Raw genomic sequence first — 23,114 nt, 5'->3', positions numbered from 1 at the left:
AATATCAATTTACATATTCTACATCCGGCAGTTCAGATTTGTAAATCAATTAAGGGATTGTGTTAGCTCAATAATTAAGGGATTAGTGGTCTAATGTGTGCTGATTTTAGTCATGTTTTGTCTGTTTTATACCTTTATGTATGGAACTGTTGGAATATGTGTTCTCAACAGTAGTACGATCACATGATTTAATATCACAATTAAATCTCATGACAAGAATAAGAAAAGGATGATAAATTAAATAGTCAACTGATCAACATTAATCGGTAACGATTGACTTGCTAGAGTTTGACGTTACTGTCGTAGGACGGTGGTGGTCAGTTGATCCCTTAAGGTCACACCTAAAGGATGATGCCCTTATCAGTAAATTTGATTAATTGTATGACGATACAAGTTAATCAATTCCTTAAAATTGAACAATTTATTTGTGAGAGAGAATATTCATATTTTATTGTAATGGGATTAAATAAGATTTATTTTAGTAATTGGAATACTTTATTACTAAAATTGTTTATTGTTTGAGAAACAATTGAGATAAGAATGAATGGTTAATTATAATTACAAGATGTTGTGAATTATAATTAAATGACCCATTTTATTTAAGTGATCAAGTATCACTAGTCAATTTGTTGTATGTAATTTAATTAATTTATAGAATGATATTTATTTGATAAGTATGCATTAAATTAATTAATAACATGTAACATACTACATGTGACATATTGTGTGACAAGTGACAAATTGACAAAATAAAATGGAAGTCCATTTTAAGAGGTACACCGGTTTTTGCTAACTTATAATGGGTTTGTTTGTATTTGTTTATATTGTATAACAAATAAAATAATTACCCTACATGACCTAGTCTTACACCTAGCATTTGGAGAAGAACAAAAGTAAAAAGAGAAGGACCATGTATTGACCTTGCTCCCTCTCTCCATCCGGCCTCCCCTCCCAATAAGAGCATCTTTTGCTCTTATTTTTCCATTCATTCATTTTACACATGCATTTTAATGCTAAACTCACACAATCTTTCTTACTTACTTCATCTTTCTCCAAAGACTTGAGAAATGATGATCCAAATTGTTCAACAACATTACTAATATTATTAGTGTAATATATGAGTATTAGTAATCAATTTTAAGGTAGATTACTAAACAAATATTATTTAGGAGTGATAAGGGCTAATCTTAGATGCAATCAAGAGGAGAATCTCTACATTGGGATTTTGGAGGATCATCCTAATACTCATTATATCTCAAGAACAAGTGAAGGTAAAAGATCTTACTTGTGCCCATAAATCCGAAATTTACAATGTAAGGGACATTGTTTTTCTTATAAATCTCTTATTTTTTTATGCATGCACTAGATCTAAAGAGCAAATAATTAAGAAGTTAATTAGTTCACTATTAGAGAAGTCTAATAATAGGTATATGAACCTTACATGAACATGTTCGGTTGAAATGCAGCTTAAGGAAAAAAAATTTAGGCTTAGATATATAGGTCAGTTGGCTCAACCACTCGCACGGTATGATACCTTGGAGTCTTGGACCACAGTTCAAGTCCTGTACTCTGATATGCCCGTATTAAAAGAGGCCAACTGGTCAAAGTAAACCTTTGATGTGTATAAGCCAAGCACTGAAGACAATAATAATTTTGGGTGGGGTTTGGAGCTTTAGCCAGACCTTGTCCTTTCCATTGACTGACCTTACACGTCCTTCTCACTAAGTCAAGTACTGAAGACCAAGCCAGTCTGCCTTTTCAAGTCTTTCCTCTAATTGATTGCTTCCGTGACTCAATTCGGTTAATACTCTTCAACATTCAATCCTCACATTCGAATTATACTGTATTCAATATGGAGTACTATATTCTATTTTAATTCATTGACTTGATAACTAGATACTCCCTCCAATTTCATTTATTGTTCATCTTTCCCTTTTTATCCATTTCCCTTATTATTCCCTCTTTCTTTTTTTGGACAACTTTGTGTGGTCCAAAATCAATTTAATGTGGGGTCATGTGTGTTGTGTGGTCCAAATTAATTACCTTATTTCTTATGCAAAAAAAAAGGGGAACAATAAATGAAATTGGAGGGAGTATTTTTTAAGTGTTGCATGATTATTTTGGACAATCATTTTCTTAATCACTATTAGGTGTAATAATATATACTCCGTAGGATTTTTCTCGCAACTATTTAGTTCTGTAAGTTGTACCTTTTTGTGACAAAAACTCTGTGGATTATAACTTTCGGTTAGGAGTTCAGTGTTTAGGCCTTGTTCTTTTGGATTTGAAGATCTCGATCTCGAATCGAATCGAACTTATAGGATCTCGAATCGAATCGAATCAACTTATAGGATATGAATCGAACTTATAGGATCTCGAATCGAATCGAATCAATCGAATCGAATCGAACTTATAGGATCTCGAATCAACTTATAGGATCTCGAATCGAACTTATAGGATCTCGAATCGAATCGAACTAAACTTATAGGATCTCGAATCGAATCAACTTGTTGGATCTCGAATCAACTTATAGGATCTCGAATCGAATCGAACTTATAGGATCTGAACTGAACTTAACTTAATAGGAACTGAACTTAACTTATAGGATTTAAACTTAACTTAAACGATCCGAATTTAAATTAACTTAAATTAATTTAACTCAATTATTATTATTATTATTATTATTTATTACTATTTTTTTTTTATAAAACCACAAGTTTTATTATTATTATTATTATTATTATTATTATAAACGCAAACTTTGATTGAGATTAAACAAATTTTTGCAAGAAATTAATGGGTAGCCAAGAGAGAACACTAATAACAAAATATAGTCTAAAACACAAGGTAAAATAATAACATTTTTCCGCTTTATATACATTGGTTTGTTCATACGTTATATTACGGTTACATAACGATAAAAAATAATGAGAAGAGTGATAATTTTGGTTTAAAAATAATAATGTATATATGTATCAAACAATTAGTAATGTCAAATGTTTTTGCGTCGGTTTTAAAAATAATGCTTTGTATATAATTTTTCTAAACTGAATTTATAGGATCTGAACTTATAGGATCTGAACTGAACTTATAGGATCTCGAATCGAATTGAATCAACTTATAGGATCTCGAATCAACTTATAGGATCTCGAATCGAATCGAACTTATAGGATCTCGAATCAACTTATAGGATCTCGATCTCGAATCGAATCAACTTATAGGATCTGAAATAAACTTAAATTAAGTGACTTTAAGTCCAAAAGAACAGAGCCTTAGAGTAGCATATGACGGTAGATATTACTAGAGATTACGGTATATGAAGTATATCATACTAGGAGATGTTATAACACATTAATACTAGATGAAAATATGGAACTACATTTCATATACCAAATTCTCTAACAGTCAATTCTTTTTAGAACTTTTTGTTAGATGATAATAGAGTATTGTAGATGATAACGAAGCATTAGCTTAATAATTAATAGCTTAGTTGTGTCATATGTGTAGTTCAGATATGTAAAATTGTTAAGGCTCGAGTCTTGAGAATTGAGATTAAGGCAAGTAGCTTGAATTGCTAGCCATTATTGATGGAGTTGCCTAGGACTGTTTTGGAATTTGAGATATTAGGACAGATTATTAGGAGAATAAAACTAAGACGATGATTATATTATCTGTAAATTTTGTCTGAGATTTAATCCTTCTATATGCTGAATTGCTGTTCTATTTTCAGTGCATAAATCCCGCCATTCATTTGTATGATACTTGGCATTTGCTAGGTAATGTAATCACAATGATCAAATTTGTGTAGGTCAAACTATTGGAGGTGGCAATCGGGTCCCTCGGGTCGGGTCTGAAAAGATGAAAGACAGAGAAGAGGAATTAGGTTAATTCTTATTGATTAATCACAAGGAAAATACATCTCAATATATAGCCAACTATAACCTAAAAGGATTTCCTTAACATAGCAACTAATAATCATATACAAAGAATATAGCAACTAAATATTTACTCCATATCATATCTAAACTATACATGATATTATATGATATGGTTTCCATACTCCCCCTCAAGTTGGAGCTCCGGGTAAACCGAGTCTCAACTTGCCTTGCAAATAGTCGAATGTTTCTCCACCTAAAGCCTTCGTAAATAAATCCGCTACTTGCTCTTTGCTCCGAACGTGCGTTGTCATGATCGTCTTTTCAACCAGATGTTGCCTTACAAAGTGGCAATCTATCTCAATGTGTTTCGTCCTGTCATGAAACACCGGGTTTTTTGCTATGTGAATGGCCGCTTGGTTGTCAAAACACAACTCCATTGGTTTCTCGTGAAACACTCCCAAAGAACTCAAGAAGGATTTTATCCAAATTAACTCACTTGTTGCACTCCCCATTGCTCTATACTCAGCCTCCGCCGTCGACTTTGAAACCGTGGCCTGCCTCTTTGCTCTCCACGAAACCGGCGATGAGCCAAGTGACACAAAATACCCACTTAATGATCGTCTAGTTAGCGGACATCGACCGTAATCGGAATCGCAATATCTCTTTAATTCCAGATTTGAACTTCTACTAAGAGTAATGCCTTTGCTTGGATTCATCTTAATGTATCTCACTACCCTTAGAGCCGCATCCCAGTGATCTTTTCGTGGTTCGCTAACAAAACGTGATAACATATGCACCGAATATACCAAGTCGGGTCTTGTGATAGTCAAATAAACTAACCTCCCAACTAATCTTCTATACTTCATAGCATCCTTCAACAAATCACCATTAGCAAGCTCAAGTTGATGGTGTTGTAGCATGGGCGTATGGACCGGTTTCGCACCACTCATACCGGTTTCTTCGATGATGCCTAATGCATACTTTCGTTGATTTAAAAATAGTCCCTTCGTTCCATGTGCTACTTCGATGCCCAAGAAATATTTGAGGCGACCCAAATCTATAATTCCAAAATGTTTGTCGAGACTAGCCTTAAATTTTCGACTTTCATCATTGTTATTACTAACAATTATCATGTCATCGACGTACACCAATATTCCAATAAAAACCTTTCCGCTATTATAGGTAAATAAGGAGTAATCGGCTAAGGATTGAACGAAACCATACCTCACTAAGAATTTGGTGAGTTTTGCAAACCAATTTCGAGATGCTTGTTTGAGGCCATAGATCGATTTTAATAGCTTGCAAACTCGATTCTCCCCCTTTCGTTCAAACCCTTGCGGAATTTTCATATACACCTCCTCTTCTAAATCGCCGTGTAGGAACGCGTTGTTGACATCAAGTTGTTCAATACTCCATTGTTTTGCTAGAGCCACGGTCAGTAAGCAACGCACGGATGTCATTTTTGCCACCGGAGCGTAAGTTTCGTGATAATCAATCCCTTCCACTTGAGTGAAACCTTGAGCAACCAAACGCGCTTTGTATCTTTCAATCGAACCATCGGCCTTGTATTTCACCTTGTATACCCATTTACAACCGATGGGTTTCTTTCCATTTGGTAGTTGCACTATTTTCCAAGTCCCATTCTTTTCTAAAGCTTCGATTTCATTATTCATTGCCTCCCTCCATTTCGCATTACCTGCTGCTTCGTGGTAATAGGCGGGTTCTTTCACTTCATCAATTTTAGTTAGAAAAGCTTTGTGGGTCATCGAAAAAAAATTTGTGTCAACATAATTAACTAAAGGGTAATGCGTACCTGATTTCTTGGACTTCGATTGATCGGAGTGAGCATGAACGATGGTTTTACAATTCTCGTCGACTTGCAAACATAATCTTTTCTCCAAAAAGCCTCACGCCGTTCCCTTGCTCCTCGACCAACTCGTTCTGTCCCGTCATTGGTACCATTAGTTTCACCATTTTCTCCCAAATTAACAACTTCGTCATCTGCATTTCGAGCCCCTGTCTCCCTTTCACTCGGTTCCTGTGGCTCGGCATTTGTCTCAATGGGTATTTCAACATGTTCGATATTTTCGGAATCGACCTCAACGTATTCGAAATGGTCACTGGTTGGGTGTTTTGCATTGGATGACTCATTTGGAATGTAGTATGGGTACATGTGCTCGAAAAATATAACATCACGACTCACAAACATTTCTTGGGTATCTAAAGCATACACTTTCCACCCCTTTTTCCGATTTGGGTAACCAAGAAATAGACACCGTTTTCCCCGTTCCTTAAATTTGTCTCGAGGTTTGTCTTTGTTGTGGGCGTAACATAAACATCCAAGGACCTTAAGATTGGTTAATATGGGTTTCTTATTGTATAAGATTTCATATGGAGTTTTGTTTTTGAGTAAAGGAGTTGGTGTCCGATTGATTAAATATGCAGCTGTTAAGACACATTCCCCCCAAAACTCGATAGGTAAATGACTGGCAAATCGCAAAGCTCTAGCCTTTTCTAAAATGTGGCGATGTTTCCTTTCAACTCTCCCATTTTGTTGTGGAGTATCGACATTGCTAGTTTGGAAAATTATGCCATTATCCTCATAATAATATTTCATTTCTCCGGACAAAAGCTCACTACCGTTATCACTTTGAATGACCTTGACGACTTTATTAAATTGAGTTTTTACCATATTGCAAAAAGCTCTCATATATCGACTAGCCTCACTCTTTTCTTTCATTAAGTAAAGCCAGACACCCCGACTATGGTCATCAACAATGGTCAAAAAATAATGAGCTCGAGATAAACTAGCAACAGGATATTTCCCCCAAATGTCAACATGTATTAATCCAAAAAGTTCGTCACAGCGATTATTATTTAAGCTAAACGAATTGCGAGTTTGTTTAGCCCTACAACACGAATCACAAACTTGGCTAGAGTTCCAATTTAAATTGCAATTAATTAAATCAGAAAAATATAGCGATTTACTCCGAGACGGGTGTCCAAGTCGCTTGTGCCAAAGCTCTCCTTCCTTCGACACACATACTTTTCCAGCCACTTCCACCATACTTGACTTGAACATGTAAACCCCATCGTGATGCTCTCCTCTACCAATCTCCGTCCTCGAAACCCGATCCTGCATTAAACAATAGTCGGGAAAAAATGTTACGACACAATTATTTTCACAAATTAACTGCTGTACCGATATTAAATCACATGTCAAATTCGGTACAAATAACACATCCTTCAACACGAATTTGTCATTCAACCAAACTTCTCCATGCTCCTTTGCTTGAATTAAGTCGACCATCCGTAAGCCGACATTGGACTCTTCACCAATCCAAATATTTTTGAGACAATCTCGTCTCCCTGTCATGTGGTGCGAAGCACCGCTATCAATTAACCATTCTCAAGTAACTTTCGCGTGCATACCTGTCAATTTTTCACTACCTTCTGGACTAGCATTGAGCAATACACGAAGCCTCTCGTACTCTTCATTGGTGAAGGTATAGCTTTTCGTTGTCGTCTCTGCCTCCTTCGAACTGGATGCGTTGCTTACTGCATTGGCCTGATGACTTTCGTATTGCCCTCTGCCACGTCCTCGGCCGCGTCCTCTGCTATGTCCTCTTTCTCTTGCTTTCACAACCTCATAGCCATGTTTATCATAGCAATTTTCCTCCGTATGGTAATATTTACCACAATGGTTGCACAGTGGTGGTTCACTTTCTTCTTCACCCTCTTCCTTTGATTGACTTCCTCTGCCTCTCGATGCACCATACGACCTTACCGCCATTGCAGCTTCGTTGGTTTCCTCTTTGATTTTTGTCATGCTCGAGTGTCTCTCTTCACGCAACACCAGTGCATATGCACGAGGTAAAGTTGTGATGGGGTCTTCCATCAATAAATTGCTGCGCACATGACCGTATAAATTATTATCGAGGCCCATCAGAAATTGATGTACCTTCTCTTCCTCCTTTTCTTTTGCAATTACAGTTGCAGCGCCACAGGTACACGATGGGATCTTGCTGTAGTTCGCAAGTTCGTCCCAGATGGTCTTGAGTTTTGTGTAATACTCAACAACCGTCAATCTCCCTTGCTTGCATTCTTGTAATTCGCCTTTCAATTGATGCACCCTTGGCGCATTCCCAGCAGAATATCGATCCTTTAATTCCGCCCAAACTTCAGCAACAGTCGACTCGAATGCAATGCTCGGATGTAATTTTGGATTAATTACATTCCGCAACCATGCTTTCAACATAGCATTGCAAGACCTCCATGCTACAGCCTCGATATCATCATCATCAGCAGTAATCGGTTTCTTAACCTTTCCTTCGACGAAACTTAATTTGTTTTTCGCATCTAACCCGTTTTTAACGGCGGCGGCCCATAGATCATAGTTGTCGCCATTAAATTCGATTTGGGTAAGAGACAAATTTGGATTGTCTGATGGATGAAGAAATAGAGGTGAATTTGATGGAATATGTTTTGGTTTGTTATTGTCTCCAGGCATCTCGTTCTTTTTTGTTTGTAACCAAGCTCACGATACCATGAAAAGATGAAAGACAGAGAAGAGGAATTAGGTTAATTCTTATTGATTAATCACAAGGAAAATACATCTCAATATATAGCCAACTATAACCTAAAAGGATCTCCTTAACATAGCAACTAATAATCATATACAAAGAATATAGCAACTAAATATTTACTCCATATCATATCTAAACTATACATGATATTATATGATATGGTTTCCATAGGGTCAAAGCGGGTCGGGTCATATCGGATTCGGGTCAGTTCGGTTCATGTCGGGTCATCGACGGGTGGCAAGTCGGGTCGGAACATTAGCAGGTCAGTATCGGGTCAGGTTATCAGCACATTTTTTATCTTATATATTTAGTTTTAGATGGTAATTTTATGTTTAAATAATGGATTTGTGTATTAATTGTAATTTTAAGTGAAAATAATTAGACAAATTTAACAAAAATAACCCAACGTTTGTTAAGTATTCCGAAAATAACCCAACCTTTTGATTTTAACAAGAATAATCTAACGTTTGCTTTCGTGTTACAGAAATGTCCCAACATTTTACTTATATTTCGAAAAATAATAATTTAATCATATAGTATTAATCAATCCATTAACTTATTGACCATATATTTGCATAAGTAATTATATAAAATTATGAAAAACTTATTTAAGAACAATTTGAAGCATGGAAAAAAAAATGAAAAAATATTATACTGTTGTTCAAAATCCCAAAATGCATAAATGATATGTTTAAAAAATTGTTTGTTTTCTCAAATCCATGGTTTAAAAAATCAAAAGTATTTCTCTCATAACTATTTCCACAAATTTAAAATCTATCTTATTTGTTATTTCTTTTCAAAAAAAAATTATATATTTGTTTTATAATTAATTTTCCATTGACAAACTAAAGAAATTATAATTTTTCCAATTTTTTGGTTATGAGTTTTTTTATATATGATATCACAAAATAGACTTTAAAGATTTATGAAACTATTTTACAAATATCATTTATCAATATTTGGTAGAAATTTGTTTAGTTGAGATTTCGGGATATTTATGTGACAAAAATACAAAGGTTGGATTATCCCCCTTATACTAAAAGAATAAGAAAACTGAAAATTTTCCCGCCTAAATGTTTTTAGCTAGAAATCGGGCCTAAGTGTCTAACTTTATCTAGATATGTATTGGACCTCATGTATGCCATTTATGTATCACAATATCTAATCAAACAACGCACTTTTATAGTTGGACCAAATGTGTTTTATTCGTTATTATCTCATTAGTCCTATATGACTACTTAAATGTCGTAAATATTATATTTAAAACGTATGCAGATTTTATTCATATTATTAAAATCACTGTGTGCTTTTCACTTTTTTTATTCTTTAATTTTTTTTTACTCCGTATATTGTAACAAAAATTACAAAAATAGTTATATGCTTTAAAAATAAGCATGTTTTTGAAATGCTAACAATCTTATTTTTTTTTAATCATAAACTTATTCCGAGTAAAAATGTAAAATCGCTCTATTTTAATTTTTAATATTTTTACACATTAATAATTGTAGATAATTAAAAATAAAATTCAAAGTTCATTTATATATTATTATTAACTCTAATTATTAAGTTCTCTACACATATCAATCTAAAATACCGTGCATTCGCACGGGCTCTACACTACTTGTTATTGTTTAAGTTAAAAGGTCGGGTTATTTTTGGAAGATTTATCAAAGATTGGGTTATTTTTGTTAAATTCGCCAAATAATTAAGATGAATGTTAATTTGGTGTTATTTTTAAATTATTAAGCTATTTCATTATCGGGTCATCTATCGGTTTGAGAAAATATTGGTCACGGGTCGGGTTGGGTCGGTTCAGGTTGCAAAAAAATAAGGCTGTTATTGGTTGTCGGGTCAGTTTGGTTTCGGTTTCGGTTCACCCAATTTTCAGGTTGTATCAGGTCGGGTCGGTTTCCTCGGGTCGAGTCAGCTTTTGCCAGCTCTACAAACTATAAGTAGCTTTATTTGATTAGCAACTTGAGGACTATTACTTTCATTGAGGTCCCCTTGTCTCTTGCGTTGCAAACAATCGCTTAAATAGTATCCTTGTTATCTCAGTATAAAAGTAGCGTGTGTGGAGTTATATACTCTGTATTTGATCAGAAAATATTTTTTTTTAAAAACAATGGTGTCTTGGTTCTTACTAATGGTTCAGCTGTTTGGAGTACTAAGAATAACAGTTAGCTCGAGTATTTCGAAGCCTGATTGCGTTGATCATTGCGGTGATGTGAAGATTCCATACCCATTTGGCATTGGTGCCGATTGTTACTATAACCGATCATACGAGATCATTTGCAATACATCATCTGATTTCCCAAAACCGTTATTAGGGCAGTTCAATCTTGAGGTTCTAAATATCGGCTGGCCAGGAGGATTCTCAATAATAGGCAGAGAGAATTCATACTTCGACTCCTGCTCCACCACTCAGTTACTTGAAGTAGTCGTGCCTCCTCAAAATCTCTGTGGAAGTTCGGGCAGTAATAAAATCCAAAGCTATGACTTGAAAGGTAGTCCATATCTTTTCTCGATACCTGACAATTATTTAATAATGGTGGGATGTGGAAGCAGGGCTACACTAAAGACTCGGAGCGGGGAAATCTTGGCTTCGTGTAATTCAGTTTGTGTCGGCAATGATTTCAACTCGAATGGATCCAATGAAACTACCTGCGAAGGTGATGGATGCTGCAAAGACAATCTTTCCAACAGTTTATGGAATGATGATCTGGATTTTTATGAGATCGATGTCAATTTCGAAAAACTAATGAATCATAACACTTGCGACGCATCAGTCGCCTTTGTTGACATAGGCAGCAACTTCTCCGGGTCATTATCTAATTTGACAATCTTTCCTACGACATTATGTTGGAAGGCTCCATCTTTTCCTCGGTGGTGTAGTGATGGCTACTCATGCCTATGTCCGTTTCCTTATGAAGGAAACCCCTATCTTCCCGACGGATGCCATGGTAAATAATAATATTGTCTTATTTGTCTATATTCCAATCTGCATTTTTCATTTTTTTTTTTCGTTGGAAGGTGGATAGCACTTTCGCCATCTTACACGGACCTTGACATTTTTTTTGGGTCCAAACATACCTAAAATTTACATCTAGTTTGTTAACTAGTACTCACTACATTCATCTCATTTTCATGCATTTGTTAAATATATATATAAAGAGTATTTTCATACATTTTTTAAATATATGTGAGAAATATCAACAAACGTTTTTTGTGAAAAGAGTAATCAAGATGTTGAGTAGACGGAAAGCATGACTCGTCTGTGTTAAAATCTTATATGGAATAATAATAATTAGTACCTTAACATGTTATAGTTATATTATCACCAACTAAATGAGAGAGTAAGGCTATGTTTGGTAAAACTAATTGAAAAGCTAACTGAAATCTAAAAAGGTAGTTGAAAATTAGGAACTTATAAGATAACTGATTATATAAAAAAATGTTTGGCAACCTAACTGAAAAGATAACTGATTTTGATGAAATGGCGTAAAAAGATATAATAATTATTTAATAGTATAGACTTAAAGGGTAAAAACGGAAAATCAAACTAAATCAGGTACCTGAAATCTCAAATGCTACTCTAGGTAGCATTTCATTTCAGGTAGCTTATTTGGTTAAATAAGCTACTCGCCAAACACTTACAAAAAATAAGGTACCTGAAATTTTGGTCAAATAAACTACTTTGACCAAATCAGGTACCTGAAATGCCTTACCAAACGGAGCCTAACTGAGTGAGAATAAAAGGTTAGGTAGTTATTTAATTAGTTTAAAGTAAGGTACTCCCTCCTGTTTAGACTTCAGGCAAATGTTCCTCTTTCTCTAATATATATAAGGAGTATTATAATGAAAGAGAAATATTAGACTGAATAGGAGGTAGTATTAATTATAGAGAAGATTTAAAAAATAATTAGGGATAGAAAAAGTAACCTCCTCTTAACACTATCTCTCATCTAAAAGGATATCTTCTATATTCTGGAGCATGCATGAAACACCTCTTAGAAATAGGATTAACTTCATTTGTCAAGTACCCAATCACAATTTTTTATGTGGGTGTTAACAATTTTTTTTTCTTTTATTAAATGTTAAAGTATACACAATAGTGAAGAGGAGGAAGAGGATCCTCTCTATTGTGGACAATTATAGAAGAAATTTTAATGAAGAAGATGTAGATGGTGAAAAATGAGTTAGATGATAGAGGAAATTTGTTGTGCAAATGGGAGACGGAGGGAGAAAAAAAAAAAGAGGATGATAATCTCCTCTCTATTGTACAAGGTCTAAGTCATGATTTTCGTTAAGTTAACTCCATTTATTGACCTTTTCTTCGATAGAAGACGTCAATTGGTTATGCCTAACGAGCAAAATTTAAATTTTAGGTATTGGAAAAAAAAAAAAAAAATTGGTACTCATAGGCAAGATGGTAGGTGAAAATATTATGTACCTTATGACAAGATAAAACCCTTAAAATTTTATAATTTTCAGTTTTTATAATGTCTAATCTAGTAATTTTCATTATTTGTGTATAACATAAGTTTACCTTACCCCTTAACTTGGGCTGAATCATTGGGATTTTTAATTTCATAGAATAGTCCGTCAGGGACACTTTATATGTCTAGATGAGTTGCTCCCAAAATAGATGGAGAATTCCTTAGATTATATAATCTTAAAGTTCTACTCATGAGCCTTGTCTTTGACACATCTATTTGACTTTAGAGACCTTTCTTCAAATTTTCATTCTCATAGTCACATTAAAACCTTTTTTTTCCAGATAAGTAACAAAGCTTTGTGTACGGGCAAACAAAATTAACAAATTCAACTGAGGAACTCTCCTCATCAAGCTACAAGTAATTAGCCTAATTTTAATTTATCAACCAAACCACTAACACCATATTAAATTTCACAAACGACATTTATAAAGTCATAATATAATAATATTAGAATTTTATTGGACACATCAGATTTTATTTTATTTTTAGCATAACTGCTTTTTTTTATACTGAGACTAAATATTTGTTTTCCAGTACCTCAAGAATGTCAGAAGTGCAAAAACAATTGCCAAAGAGACTACAAATCCAATTCAACAGTAGGTTTTTCCTATTATTGCAAGCCCAAGGCCAAAAGGCCACTACTCAGGCGAGCTGCTTTTCTTGGTATGTAGTTATGTACTCTCTTTTTTCGTAAGAAAACTAATCAAATATGGCATCACTCGTGACTTTTTTCTTTTTTTTTTGCGCTTTCAATTACACCATTGCTTCATCTTCAAAGTTGCAAATCGTGGTACATCGGTTGTGGATGTTTTGTTGTTTTTATTCTATGAGGATTCAATGGGAGAACTAATATATATTTTTTATATAATGCACAATAAGTTGCAAAACATTTGTGGAAATTTGGTTATTCTGGAGTGCGTTTTTTTTTTTTTTTTTTTTTTTTTTTTTTTTTTTTAGGTAAGAAAACTAGGTTGATCCTCTAGGGTAGGACCAACCTATCTCATCCTTTCGAATGAGGGAGGTAAGTTGAAGCCACCGGCTATCAAACCACCTCGAAAGAGTTGGACATGAATGTCCAACAGAAGCCATGAAGTCAGCAACCTTGTTGGCTTCACGAAAGCAATGTTTAATTACTTCATTGAAAAAATGAAGGTCTAATTTCACATCCTTGATAATACTAGAAATTTCCCACGGAATTTGTCAAGTACCTCGAATCGAGTTAATAACACATAAGTTATCACCCTCCACAATTAACTTTGAGATTCCTAAGTATTTAGGCTCTGTTCTTTTGACCAAACTTATCTGATCTCAATCAATCAACTTATAGGATCTCGAATCGAATCGAATCAACTTATAGGATCTCGAATCAACTTATTGGATCTCGAATCGAATCAACTTATAGGATCTCGAATCAATCGAACTTATAGGATCTCGAATCGAACTTAACTTAACTTATAGGATCTCGAAGTTAACTTAAATTAAGTGAGGTATAGGATCTCGAATCAACTTATAGGATCTCGAATCGAATCAATCAACTTATAGGATCTCGAATCGAATCGAACTTATAGGATCTGAATCGAATCAACTTATTGGATCTCGAATCAACTTATAGGATCTCGAATCGAATCGAATCGAACTTATAGGATCTGAAGTGAACTTAAATTAAGTGACTTGAAGTCCAAAAGAACAGGGCCTTAGCTGCTAAAATACATTCTTTTAAAGCAAGTGCTTCCGCAACAAGAGAGTGCGTTTGCTTCTGACATTGAATTAAATGTACTACTTATATTAACAAAATACACTTTTTATCCTCACGGTTAAACTAAGTGTGCTGCCGGGGAGTAGTCTTAGATGAGTGATCTTCTGGAAAGGTTTCCAAAATGCGCATAAATATGGCCAAAATGCGCTGAAAAGGATCGTGTTAATATGTAGGCAACCTACCATAAGTAATCGCTCTCGGTCCATGTTAGGCGGGGATGTTACAATTTGTTTTTCTATAAGTTGCTGACAAATGTTTGTGTATCTTGTGATACTCTACTTTTAGATCCTAACTCCTCTTCTCTTCAAATTCAAGTAGTACCTCACTAATTCAAATTTCCTTCAAGAGAAAATATATGTGACCCGTGATTCCGTGAACGTGACACTTAGATTTGAATCGACGAGTAATGGTTTTAATACCCCGGAAAAGCGCAAAGTTGGTGCATTTAGTAATCCTAGGATTAGAGCTATATATCAGCTACATAAGTTTCTAAATTGATGGACCAATGTTGGCTTGGTTTTCTTTTGAGTTGTTTAAAATCCTCGCCTTATATTTGTTTTTTCTATTCCCGTAGTCCTGTCAAACCAAATATTTGGAACCTAGGTTTAGCAAGGTTGGGGGTAGAGAAGCGAAGACAATCACTTTTAATGGGAGGATAATTCAAGGATTTGAGTTTTTTTCAATATTTATTGTCGATTATTCAAAAAATAGGTTAGGGAATTAGTGGTTGAAGTGGAATAGCACCACATGTTTTTTTTATATGATCCCGGCATGCTTCATAGACTAAAGAATAAATTGAACTGCACGACAATTAACAATTAGACCTGCTGGCTCCGAATGTTGGCTGCGAAACACAGTCACGTTCATAAGATGAATGTGGCAGAAATGCATATGATACCATGGATATGTGGTCATACAAGGAAAAATCAACTTAGAAATGAATTGGTTAGGGAGAAGCTGAGAGATGCCCCGATAGAGGATAACATGATGGAAACAAATTAAGATATTTTTGGGTGGCCTTGAAATGACACTTTAACTTTATTTTTCTTCCTTTATACATAGAGTTTTTTTTATCAAAAATATGATCTTATGAAGGATATTACATAACAAAACTAAATATGTTAGTTTTATCCTTTAAAATTTTATATTTTAAAATGAATTAACGGTCAAAGTTTTCCAAAGTTTGACCTTCAAAGGGCAAATAGACACATTGGATTGGAGTGGGCGGGGAAATTTATTAGTGCACAAGTGTGATAAGCTGGTAATATATAACTCAAGTTTAATTTACAACAAGTTTATGTTAAAAATGTACGAATCATAATTTTTTAACAAGTGTATGGTATTTTAATTAGATCAAAATTTAAAGTATTATATTAATATTTATAAATTTAAATATTAAACACTCTATGAGGGGCCATTTGGTTATAAGGTTGAAATGGTATATATTTCAAATCTCATACTTTTTTTATGACTGTTTGGTTCATTTTAAGGGGATATTTGGTTGGGCCTTCTTGAATTGAATGGAATGGGATAGGATGAAATTGTTCCATTCCAGTCTTTGGTTTGGTTTGGTTTGGTTGGCGTATCATATAATGAAACTAGATACCCAATGAATTCTAACTCAATTCCAACCCATAGAATACCATATCCATCTTACCCCCATTGGTATCAAACTCCATTCATTTCCTTACAAATTTAGAATAAACCAAACAGTTTTAAGAATGAATAGATTTGGATCCCTATACCTCTAGTTATCATACTCTATTTCATTACGTTTCTCAATCTTGAACCAAACGACCCTTAAGATTGTATACTAAAGGAATGAAGTTTGAAATCTTGGCAAAGATAAAGTGGGTATGCGATTTCAAGGCATTGGAATGGAGTTGTATACATGATAGATTCTAACTCCTCTCCAAGATACCCAAACATTGGAATGAAACATGCAAATCCATTCCAATAACTCTCACCGTACAGCCCCGATTGTATGAAACAAAATGATATTAATCATAATATAAACATAGTTTGTATTTTGCATTCCTTTTTTTTCGGAATCACTTTTTCACATACGAATTTTACCTTTACCCTATTACCCTTGTCATTTTTTCATCCCCTCACCCAATTATTTTTTCCTCTCTTCTCTCATCTTCCATCACCACTTCCTTTCACCACCACAGGCCACCACCTCCTGCACCGCATTTCGCTCCGGCTGCAGGCCGACCTCACGCCGACCTCCCTCTGTCCCGTACTCTTCCTCCCTTGCCTACACTCCCCTCTCCCCTCTCCCCTCTCCGCTCACCGACTCCGATTCATAAAGGAAAACCCCACTTGACCCAAATATACACATGCCCATTCACATCGGAAGAAGATCAAACCATTTGAATGGCACATACCATGACATGTATGGCACAGGTGGGTCACCATTGCACGACTTTAACCTGGGGGTCACCATTGCACGACTTTAAGGTGAGAAAATGACCCTATGACCAAAAATTGAGAAGTATCTGCATACTTGTGTTGCTTCACCGGTTAATTTTTATGGTTAATATTAAATTTTTTTTGGTCTAAACCATCCGGTAATCCGAACTACATTGAACTGACTAATCCGGATTTCAGGGCGTGTCCAAGGATTACGGTATTTAAACCCCTCCCAATCGCAGTTGTGGGGCATCGATCCGCAGACCTCCCTACCAAGCGCAGCCCCATGCTACCATTGCGCCAATCAACGATTGGTATGGTTAATATTAAATTTGGTGATGAACATAAAATAATTTATTCAGCTAATTGAGTATTTTTATGGGCAAGTTTGATTAATTATATCGTTCATCTAATTGGAGTAATTAGATTAGGTTTTAAGAAATTTGTCTAGTTTTAGGTAGAAAGGGTATTAGATGGAAAAATAATGAAAAAAATGTATGTGAAAGAGTAAAATCCGTATGTGGAAAAAAAACGTCCTCTTTTTTTTGCATGTTCAAACTGCTCTTTACGGGTGACACATGAATCTTATGAGGAGAGGACTGATTTTATGGTGGGTGTTATGTAGTTGTCCAAGGGGTGGAGGCGGACTTTGGGGGAAGGGAATGAAAAAGTGTCTTGATAGGTAGGTCTACTCTCCGGCAGTGGCGGAGCCAGGATTTGAACTTAGGGGGGGCGAAAATTTTTAAGGGGGGCGAACGACTAATTTCATAAGGCACCCCAAAAAAATTTCGAAAAATTTAACTAAAATCTTCGAAAATTTCATCCGCCGGGGGGGGGGCGACCGCCCCTACTAGCCTCCCCCCCCCCCCTCCCCCCACCCACTGCTCTCCGGCGTTTATGAGTGTGATTTAGGAGAGAGAAAAAGGTATTCATATGTGGGAGTTGGGGTTGTCAGGGTTAGGGTTAGGGTTAGGGCTAGGGTTGATTCTTACAAGTTTGGTTAGTTAGTTGGGTAAAAAGGGTTGGATATGAAAAAAGGGGAGTAAAGTTTATTTAACATGTGTATTATATGAAACTAAGAACTCGACAAATAATACTTCATCCGTACCACATCAAAGGTAACACTTACTATAAACGGACGTACCACACCAAAGGTAACATTCCTTATTTGGCCACAACATTACCAAATTATCCTTATGCCCATTTGATATTTACACAAAATGTCATTAAACACTCCACCTACCAACCCACAATTAAACACACAATTATATACCCCACCTATTTTTTTCCTCTTTACCTTACTTTTTCCACCTTTTCTTAAATACTCCATTTTTTCCTACGTTACCTTTGGTGTGGTACGGAGGGAGTATAAATATAGGCTAAAAACCTTTAAAATATCATGGTATATAAACTCAATTTTGTTTCTTTGCTAGACACAAAACTAAACAATCAAATGTTATACTCCCTTTACTCCAATCTAAGGCTCCTTTGGGTCGGGGTAAAATTTTAATGTGAATGACTTTATAGTGTTTTTTGTGGTGATATTTTTGGAAATAATTAGGGGTGTGTACAAAAAGATGTTATAATATGGAGTTTTAATTGCAATGGTATCATTGTAAATACAAGAAATAGAAGAGGACAATTATGTCAACTATTTTACCAAGTATAGAAAGGAAACATTGGATTAGAAAATAGAATATGAGAACATTGAATAAGAAATGGAGGGAGTATTTGTCAGGTCAATATTATAACATTAACTTTTAATTGAGTTATTGTTTTTCATGATGAGAATGACTCTAACACACCAAACTTCATTATATCGTCTCAGGTATACTGTTTAGAACCCTTCGTTTCTTCACCATTTCTCTCTTACCTCATTTGTTAACTAAACAAGGAATTTGGAATGCTTTTGTTTCTTTCTCATTTCCTAACCCAACAAGGTCTTGATGATCAAGACATATTGTTATTCTGTACGACTTCTCAATATAGACATAACATTAAGTTAGTAATTGACTGAAATATAAAAGAATAGTATATTAAACATTATTAGATGCACAATTAGAGTTTTACAATTAAAATAAGCAATGCAATTCACTATAATTGCAACTTATTTTAGTATTTGTGCAACACACGGGCATGAAAAGTAGTAAAAAAGATTGTGAGAGGTAAAGGTAGACCTATAAGGAAACTTGGATAAAGGTGATTGAACTTGCCTTCTTGGGATTGAAAAAGATATGGCGATGAAGAGAACTATGGAGAGAAATGATATTGGTGAACAATGAACGGATGGAGTTATGATTCTTACATGTTTTATTTATATATTTCTTCTTATTCTTACTCTTTCAACTTTTCCGTTTTATTTTTATTTTGTACTTTTATTTTTAAAATTTGGTTTACTTGTTATTTTATTTTCACCATTGTTATTTTCTTAATTGGAGATTTTCTCGTGTACCCCTAAACTTTTTGGGTTTTTAAGGTGTACCCCTTGTTTTTCACATAAAAACTTTGACCGACAATAATTCTATGTTACGAGTTCAGAAAACGATAATTTTTTTTTCAAACCAATTATCTCGTCATGGCCTTGAATTTGAAAAAAAAAATCACCGCCTTTTTGAACTTGTAGCCTGTAGTTATGATTGGTCAAAGTTTTTTTAACGAATAAACTTTGACCGACCGTAATCCCGACTACGAGTTGAGACGTCGATAAATTCTTTTTTCAAACTGAAGACTCTTAAAGACGGTCAATTTGAAAAAAAAAAAAAAAATTAATATCGCTTTTTTAATACACTACTATAGTACTATGCTTTTTCAGCTTTTTTTTACTTAAATCTCCATACATTATGGAGCCTTATTGGATGCCTTGCACGGTTTCAAATGATAATTCATCAACCGACCCCAAATCTTGAAATTAAGGCTCTAATGTTGTTGTTGATGCTGTTGTTTCCCCTAGTCTTGTATGTTGCCCTTGCACCATAACACCATTCGACTTTTGATCGGCGTGACTATCAAATGCTCCCTTTATAATCGTCCTTTAACGCGGTACCCAGTTTCCTACATGACAACATACCAAAGCCAACTGACTCGCTAAACTGTCTGCTTTTCTGTCTGCTTTTTTTAGTTGTATTATTGATGCCTTTGCTGTGGTATTTTCAGCATTCTTCATTGGCGTGGGAGTTGTGCTGTTGGCCCTAGGTTCCTATTGGCTTTATAGATTTGTGAAGTGGATAAGAGAGATTAAGCAAAAAGCTAAGCACTTCAAGCAAAATGGTGGTTTACTATTGGAGCAGCAAATGTCTTCTAATGAGGGTGTTGTCGAGACTACCAAAGTTTTTAGTATCACTGAGCTAGAGAAGGCTACCGACAATTTCAATGACAACAGAATACTCGGCCAAGGAGGGCAGGGAATGGTGTACAAAGGGATGTTAATGGATGGAAAGATCGTGGCCATTAAGACAGCTAAAAAGGTTGACGAGAGCCAGGTCGAACAGTTTATCAATGAAGTGGTAGTTCTCTCTCAGATCAACCATCGCAATGTGGTCAAATTACTAGGATGTTGCTTTGAGACGGAAGTCCCTATCCTTGTCTATGAGTTCATCCCAAATGGAACTCTTTATGAGCTTATACATGATCAAGGTCAAGAATTCTATCTGAACTGGAAAATGCGATTGCAAATTGCAGCAGAATCAGCAGGAGCAGTCGCATATTTGCATTCATCTTCATCTGCTCCTATTTACCACAGAGACATAAAGTCGACCAATATACTTCTAGACGAGAAGTATCGAGCAAAAGTTTCTGATTTTGGGACCTCTAAGGCCATTAACATCGATCAAACTCACGTGACTACCGTCGTTCTTGGAACATACGGGTATTTGGATCCCGAGTACTTTCAGTCAAATCAGTTCACCGAGAAAAGTGATGTTTATAGCTTTGGCGTAGTCCTAGTAGAGCTCATAACAGGCAAGAAGCCCATATGTCCCACAGAAAATGGAGGATGGATAAACCTGGCCACCGAGTTCCTTACTACCATGGAAGAGGCTCGTGTGCTGGATATGCTAGATGCTCGAATTATAAATGAGGGTAAGGAAGACGAGTTCATGGCTATCGCTGAAATTGCCAGAAAATGCCTGAATATGAACGGGAAACAACGGCCTACCATGAAAGAAATTGCAGTCCAATTGGACGGGATTAGATCCTCACACATTCCTATTATCAGAGAACTTGGACATGTAAACCGTAATCAACGTGTCACAGTAAAACTGATATATGCATGATATATGCAGATGGTGGTCCTATTGGTAACGCGTGTTTCCTTTAGAAGATGATCCTCCAGCTTGCTTTATCGAGGTTCAACCCCTCATGTCTACGGAGTACTTCACTGCGAACTTAGTTTCATCTGATATTGTGATAAAACTCTGCAATGTCTATTATACTTGTTAAGATTGGCATTTGTTACTTGCTGTGTGTTGTGTCCACTTAATAGTATTCATAGTTCACAGCACTTGCCCGCCATTCTTAATGTCAGAATAACCGTTTTAAGGGTATGTTCGTGTTTGGAAGCATGATCGGATTCTTGGTTGACGATGTATCTGCTACTGTAAATGCTCAGCTGCTGATCATCTCTTTGATTTGAGTTGTTCATGTGTACAAGTTAATTATCGTCTCATACTATTGGTTAACGATTTGAAATGTTCATGTGTAGAAGTAACTTCAGTCTCATAGAATTGTTAAATTCATAAACTAAATGTGAACACATTTTTAATAAAAAAAATCCATTTAGTTTAACGAATATTTTATCTTTAAACTACGGAGTACTTCAGTTAACCTCTTGTGAGTAAATAAGAGCAGGCGAGTCAATTGTTATCCATATTTTTTTCTCTAACGAAACGCGTAATTAGTCACATTACAATAGAAGGGAGGGAAATTCGAATCTGGGGCGATATCCGTCACAAGCTTGTGACGGATACCGTTTTCTCTCACAAAATACTAGAGCTGATCAAGTGCGGGTCGGCCCGTTTAGCCTAGCCCGTTCTGCCCGCTAAAATAGCGGGCTTGGATAAGAAAAATAAAAAACTAAACGGGTAACGGACAAGAAAACTAGGCCCGCTAAAATAAATGGACGGGCTTGGACTAAAAAAAATTGCCCATGGGCAACCCGCTATGCCCGCTATTAAAATTAACCTTTTAAAAGTCCTCAAATACCCTCAATCCTCCGACCTTCTCTGCTAGCGCAAATGAATACTTATGCCTTACGTATAAGTGGAAGATTGTCGGTATTTACACTTGTCGTATAAAGATTTTTCGAGAATGGACGACATGCTAACAAGATTGTAGTATAAAGATAGTACTTTTTAAGTATTTATTACATGGGAGTGTATGTAACCGCTAACAATGTTGCACAAAGACCAAGGCAAAAATGAACTTTTGATGTTTGTAGTAGAACATTGTCAAACTTGGGTTTTTTCCAAAATCTAGTAAACTTATCTTTTGAAAATTAGTATACTTTCTTAAGGGTAAGCTTTTAAAGACAATTGTTATGTTTTAGTGGGATGTAGCGATAACAAACTCGTGTTTTAATAGAAACACTAATTTCTATATTTGATTATAGTCAGGCCCGCGGGCCGGCCCGCTCTTTTGAAGTGGGCGGGTACGGACAGTGGAAACTGGCCCGCTTAGCGGGCTCGGGCTATAACATAAGACATGACGGACACTTCTTTAGCAGTTAGGCCCGGCCCGTGTCCGGCCCAAGCCCGCTTTTGATCAGCTCTACAAAATACCCATTGAGAAGTGAGTGGGAAGCACATGGGGGTGCCCCACCTTGTCCCCTCTCCCTTTTTGTGAGAGATCACAACGGGATAATCCCGTCACAAGCAAGACTAGATATATCTATTTACAATACCTCCTTCTTAACCATTAGACTAAAACATCTTTAGTATTGTTAACCATAATTAAAGCCTAAACATTATGAACTTTTTCTTACTTTTAA

The 23,114-nt window shown here is 35.5% G+C and overlaps 1 protein-coding gene across 7 annotated transcripts; it reads left to right on the top strand.

The window, feature by feature from the left end:
- The first annotated feature begins 888 nt into the window (after nt 1-888).
- Nucleotides 889-21,756, top strand: LOC141647160 (wall-associated receptor kinase-like 2). Of its 7 annotated transcripts, none has more exons than XM_074455244.1 (6): nt 889-1,271; nt 3,809-3,883; nt 8,636-8,726; nt 10,634-11,424; nt 13,495-13,623; nt 20,285-21,756. In XM_074455244.1, exons 2-6 carry the CDS (start codon nt 3,859-3,861, stop codon nt 21,400-21,402), a joined length of 2,154 nt encoding a protein of 717 aa, XP_074311345.1. In that variant the 5' UTR covers nt 889-1,271; nt 3,809-3,858; the 3' UTR covers nt 21,403-21,756. The 7 variants fall into 7 exon arrangements, with proteins under 7 accessions (XP_074311345.1, XP_074311346.1, XP_074311347.1 ...); XM_074455245.1 differs by lacking the exon at nt 889-1,271 and adding an exon at nt 1,298-1,313; XM_074455246.1 differs by lacking the exon at nt 889-1,271 and having other exon boundaries at nt 3,831-3,883; nt 10,642-11,424.
- The last annotated feature ends 1,358 nt before the right edge of the window (nt 21,757-23,114 follow it).

The sequence above is a fragment of the Silene latifolia genome, chromosome 3 (assembly GCF_048544455.1).
Source record: "Silene latifolia isolate original U9 population chromosome 3, ASM4854445v1, whole genome shotgun sequence".
NCBI lineage: Eukaryota > Viridiplantae > Streptophyta > Magnoliopsida > Caryophyllales > Caryophyllaceae > Silene > Silene latifolia.
This window is presented reverse-complemented; position numbering and strand designations above follow the sequence as displayed.

Bases quoted from the DNA above. Each gene is read 5' to 3' on its own strand.
- LOC141647160 (XM_074455243.1), top strand. From the start codon at position 8,608: ATGATATTATATGATATGGTTTCCATAGGGTCAAAGCGGGTCGGGTCA. The intron at 8,727-10,633 runs GTCAGTATCGGG...TGGAGTACTAAG, and splicing joins TCGGGTCGGAACATTAGCAG to AATAACAGTTAGCTCGAGTA. The intron at 11,425-13,494 runs GTAAATAATAAT...TTTGTTTTCCAG, and splicing joins TCTTCCCGACGGATGCCATG to TACCTCAAGAATGTCAGAAG.